Source organism: Rhipicephalus microplus, unplaced genomic scaffold (assembly GCF_043290135.1).
Source record: "Rhipicephalus microplus isolate Deutch F79 unplaced genomic scaffold, USDA_Rmic scaffold_266, whole genome shotgun sequence".
Lineage (NCBI taxonomy): Eukaryota > Metazoa > Arthropoda > Arachnida > Ixodida > Ixodidae > Rhipicephalus > Rhipicephalus microplus.
In genome coordinates this window covers 42,625-47,643 of record NW_027464837.1, presented here as the reverse complement: position 1 = coordinate 47,643, position 5,019 = coordinate 42,625, and the positions used below count along the sequence as shown (strand labels likewise).

The 5,019-nt window shown below is 51.6% G+C and overlaps 1 protein-coding gene across 1 annotated transcript; it reads right to left on the bottom strand.

Annotated features, from left to right (window-relative positions):
• Window positions 1-3,949: 3,949 nt before the first annotated feature.
• LOC142792989 (histone H4) lies at window positions 3,950-4,451 on the bottom strand. The gene has a single exon (XM_075885719.1). The coding sequence runs from the start codon at window positions 4,351-4,353 to the stop codon at window positions 4,042-4,044; it is 312 nt and encodes a 103-aa protein (XP_075741834.1). The 5' UTR covers window positions 4,354-4,451; the 3' UTR covers window positions 3,950-4,041.
• Window positions 4,452-5,019: the final 568 nt, after the last annotated feature.

Sequence of the window (5,019 nt, the reverse complement as noted above, 5' to 3'; positions counted from 1 at the left end):
CTTCGCAGTCACGATGGCTCTGTTCGTACCCTCAAGCGTGTTTGTTTTTCTATACTTTATATATATTTCCTCGCGACATCAGTTAGCCACAAGTGCGCGACGCCAAATGCTGCAAAGAGACAACCAAATCACGCAGCTCGGCACCGAAAAAGACAGAAAAGAGCATGTAAGCGTTGTCATTTCTCATTAAAAAAAAAAAAAAAAAAGCTCCACACGTAACCGTCTATCCTTACGATGACACCTGAACGGGTCAGCACAGGGACAGAGTAAATTTAATACCTTTGAATAGAAAAACAAACGTAAGGTAAAAAAAAAAAGAGAGAGAGAGAGAGAGAGAACCCGCCGTTAGCGCATTCCATTTGGTGCTTCTAACACAATTTATTTCGTCTATCTTGCTAGGCAGCGCAGCCACTATTACACAGAACACACAACACAAGCGCTTAACTTCAACTAAACGTTTATTGCAAAAAAAAAAAAAAAAAATTGTCCAGAATATGGCACAAAAACTTGTTCAGCTTCAAAAGAAATGAAAGGAAATGACACGCGATGATTTCGAGTGTGTTAGTGCACTCTCTATCGCGCTCACGCGGAAAGAACTGTTTTTTGGATGGGGTGATAGAGAATAACAGACAGTAATGTGCGGGACTGGCACGTGTGCTTTTTGTTGTCTACCTTTTACTATTCTTTTTCTCTGTTCACCCCCTTTATAAACTCTGACGTTTGCAATGAAAGTTCAGTTGAAGTTAAGCGCTTGTGTTGTGAGGTCTGTGTAATAGTGGCTGCGCTTCCTAGCGAGATGGATCCTTACCAACTGGCCCGATACAATTGTTTATTTCGTCTCTCGGTAAAACTTCATCACCTCCTACGAGTGCACCCAAAAGTTGCGCCGGGGTCCAGCAGCCCAAGTCACCATGGCGTTACGCAAACAGAAGCCCTCAAAAACACCTTACAAGCGGCGGGCAAAAAGGTAAACACATAAATGAAATTGACACACCACAGGGTCGCAGCACGGCTGCTGCACACACACCGACTGAAGCTAGCCTACCTTTTCTCTGTCTACTCATAATGATACACACTTTTACCTTGAATTTGTCAAAGCTGAGCCATTTCTTCGTAATAACGACGCGCCGACGTTCCGTTCTTCCGCGCGCTAGACAACGGCAGCCACGTACGTACAAAACATGACAGCAAAAGAGGGTGCGGCCGGAGTACGTGGCCTGGAGTGGTCTCGTAGCCAAAGCAGACACGTTGGTGGTCCTGAGAAGGACCGTTTGTTGTTGCTTGCCTGTCGACCGAAGCGCAGGGAGCAGCCCAACTTAGGCGCGCTCACCGCGAATGCGCCGAGCCAGCTGGATGTCCTTTGGCATGATGGTGACGCGCTTAGCGTGGATGGCGCACAGGTTGGTGTCTTCGAAAAGACCAACGAGGTAGGCCTCGCTAGCTTCCTGTAGGGCCATCACGGCAGAACTCTGGAAACGGAGGTCCGTCTTGAAGTCCTGAGCGATTTCCCGCACCAGGCGCTGAAAGGGAAGCTTGCGGATCAGCAGTTCGGTCGACTTCTGGTATCGGCGAATTTCACGCAGGGCCACGGTTCCAGGCCTGTAACGGTGAGGTTTCTTCACCCCGCCTGTGGCAGGGGCACTCTTGCGAGCAGCCTTGGTAGCAAGCTGCTTACGCGGAGCCTTGCCTCCAGTACTCTTGCGCGCGGTTTGTTTAGTTCGGGCCATGCTGCGTGCGTCCGATCACCTCGACTGACGGAGCGAAACTGCGCTCCTGCCGGAGATCGGCAAAAGCGGCTTCGCCGCACGACCCATCTCTCTCCCTCCCATTGGCCGAAGCGTGAGAACCCGTCCGCGTGCGAGCGCGGAAGCGTACGCCAGGATGCTGGCTGGCGCTCATTTTCGGGCAACCGTGCAGTTCGCGGCTGCAAAGAGGTACACCGAAACGAAACCACTACCGCTGTACAATACAGCCTGCTGCGCATTTCTTTCGCCTTCCAGGCAACACATCAATCGACGCTGTAGCTCGTCGCTTCCCGAAGCGGCGCGACGGAGTGCGAGACGCCACCATTCACGCCAACAGCGCGCATCGCACTAGAGCGCCTCGCATCACCGAGGGCAAATGCGCACTGCCACGCCAAAAAAACTTGCTCCTTGCGTTGTCGCTTATTTGCGACCATTACGTAGATGGGCGAAGACGACGAGAGACCACCGGCAGTGTTGGTATATGCATACACGTCCGCGCAACGACAAGGAGTAAAACGCAACAAAACATTCTAACACAAACACCCCGTACATCCAACTGCCACTGAGCGCGCCTACTTGCTCAATCGCAGACAGTAACGGGACTCAATTTTATCTTCCTTTCCCTCTTAAGAATCACTCATACATACTTGCCAAACTACTAGGTGCGCTCAATGGCGGTTGGATGTACGGGGTGTTTGCGTTCGAATGTTTTGTTTCATTTTTACTCCTATTCCCTCGATATGTCGTCTCACTCTGGCTTCCCTCATGTCTCTTTCTCTACACTTTTATTCCCACCCTTTTAATCCCCCCTCACCCCCCATCCCTTGTGAGCTACCGCTGAGGTGTCGCATCCTGATGCAGACAGTTTCGGGGCTCACTTTCCTCTTCTTTTCCATCTTACACATCAGCAATCCCCCCCCCCCCCCCCCAACCTCTAAGTGCTAAATATGTGGCACAAAAAGCAGGAAATGGACTCAATGAAAGGGTGAAAAATAATAATCATAATAGAAACGAAGATCAACACGCGCCTCAAAAAGCCCCATTCACTCCTCTTTCACATTTTCACGAGAAAATGAAGGTACACACATGGAGAACAATTTTTGTTATAGGTAGGCTTGCCTGAGCAGAACCACTGTCGTGCGCCTTGGTTACACATTCGACACGCCTCGTCCTGTGCGGAGGTGGGTGGGAAACCAAGGGTGCACTTGAAAATGCAATGCTCGTGGGTTGGTGTCGCCATCTGACGGCAGGCTCACGCGAGCGCGCCTTGCTTTCGAATTTCCCGCGCTCGAACCTCTCGCGTTTACATCATGGGCTAGTCCCCCCCCCCCCCCCCTCTCGCGTGGGCGGCGAAGCCAGCCTCCCTAGAGTGACCACCTCTGCCGGCGAAATGGAAACACTTGTTGCGTAGCTGTCCGTCCAAGTAAAGCTTTCACAACTGCAGTGTTCGCAGCACCAGTACAGTACATGAGTGCCACTTCTATCAAGTGCAGCTTCCCTCAGCACGCTGCATGGGCAGCGCTTATTGTGTACTTGCTTCTGACTTGCGCAGAAATTCTGTTTAAACATCCCCTTCCACTTTTCTTTCTTTTTTTTTTGTATTTTGCAGCTCGGCAGCGCCAGGTGTGAAAAAAAAAAAACAAACAAAAATTATTAGGCGTGACAATGTACACAATGTGTTATTGAATGGGGCACTTCTGAGTGCACAGCGGGCGCGGTAAACACGACCAACCTGTCACAATCAATTTTTTCATTTGTAAGTACACATCCCTTCTTCGTCTGGGTGCCCCACGGTAGAACATAGTGCGTTTTTATTTATTTTGACACAACGTGACGCGATCGTGTAGTGGGCATTCCAAAGAAAAAAGCGAGTTCGTGCTTCCTGAGCATAGTCGTGTCTCCAAGAATGCAGTGACCAGGGTAGAACGCTGCGCTCGGCTTCTTCCTTCGCGCGATAAGGTAACTAGGCGACGTTCGCTTGACGGGCCCGTTTTAGCAGCTTGGCTTGCAGGAAGGAGAGGAAGAACTCGCAGATGCGGCGATTGATTCGTGCATGCAGACCCAGGAGAAAGACGACGACGCGAACGAAATGCGGTGAACGTGACAAGTACCCAGCGCGATCAAGCTACTACTACACGAGGTGCTGCTCACCTGAGCGATGACGCAATGATATTGCAAAGAGGGACGGACGGGTATGGCGAACCGCTGGGATCACACTGCCGAAGCATCAAGTGGGTAGCCCTGAAGAGGGCTGTTGTGTTCTCGTTGGCTGGCTGCAGGCGACGCCGCTGGCTTCTTAGCCTCCGAATCCGTACAGGGTGCGGCCCTGACGCTTGAGGGCGTACACGACGTCCATGGCTGTCACGGTCTTCCTTTTGGCGTGCTCGGTGTAAGTGACGGCATCGCGGATCACGTTCTCGAGGAACACCTTGAGAACGCCGCGAGTTTCCTCGTAGATGAGGCCAGAGATGCGCTTGACACCGCCACGGCGCGCCAGACGACGGATGGCCGGCTTGGTTATGCCCTGGATGTTGTCACGCAACACCTTTCGATGACGCTTGGCGCCACCCTTCCCCAGCCCTTTGCCACCTTTGCCACGGCCAGACATGACGGCTTCCGAAGTTTCTGCTTCTGCTTCGAAACGCGCCCGGAAAGCGAATGCTCGACACGATCGAGTCGCGGTGTCGGCGCCGGCCCGCGAGACTGAGGAGGAAGGCGAACGGCGCACGCCGGTTGGTCGGCGGCCAGCTCGTCTCTCTCTCCCTCTTTTCTTCGCGAGGAGCGCGTTGGCCGCGCAGGTTGCTGCACTGACTATTTTTCTGCACTACAAGATTGAATATACACGGCAAACATGCTTTCGTTTGTTTGTTTGTTTTTAATTCTTTTCTCGTTACTGTTGCTAAGTTTCTTGCCCATTCATTCACGCACCCTTCACTGCTGCAAAATGGCGTATCAGTCGTATCAGCTGCCCCAGCGGCAAGGAGACATCAAACCGAGTAAGCGACAATTCATGTACGCGTACGTACAAGCCCAGCGGATACAACGCGTTCGCTAAAAAACGTTTCATCGTGTCCACTGAACATGACACACGCAATATTTGTCAAAACTCACAGCTGCAACAGCTCACCTGTGTGCCGCACGTAAATAAACTGCACACTTAACACTTTGCGACTACTCGTCCCCGGCGTGTGCCCCCCCCCCTCTTTTTTTTTTTTCTTTTCTATGTTCTCGCTTTCTCTCTAATCACATCAATGCCTCATTTGCACGCACGAAA

Bases quoted from the DNA above. Each gene is read 5' to 3' on its own strand.
- LOC142792989 (XM_075885719.1), bottom strand. From the start codon at position 4,353: ATGTCTGGCCGTGGCAAAGGTGGCAAAGGGCTGGGGAAGGGTGGCGCC.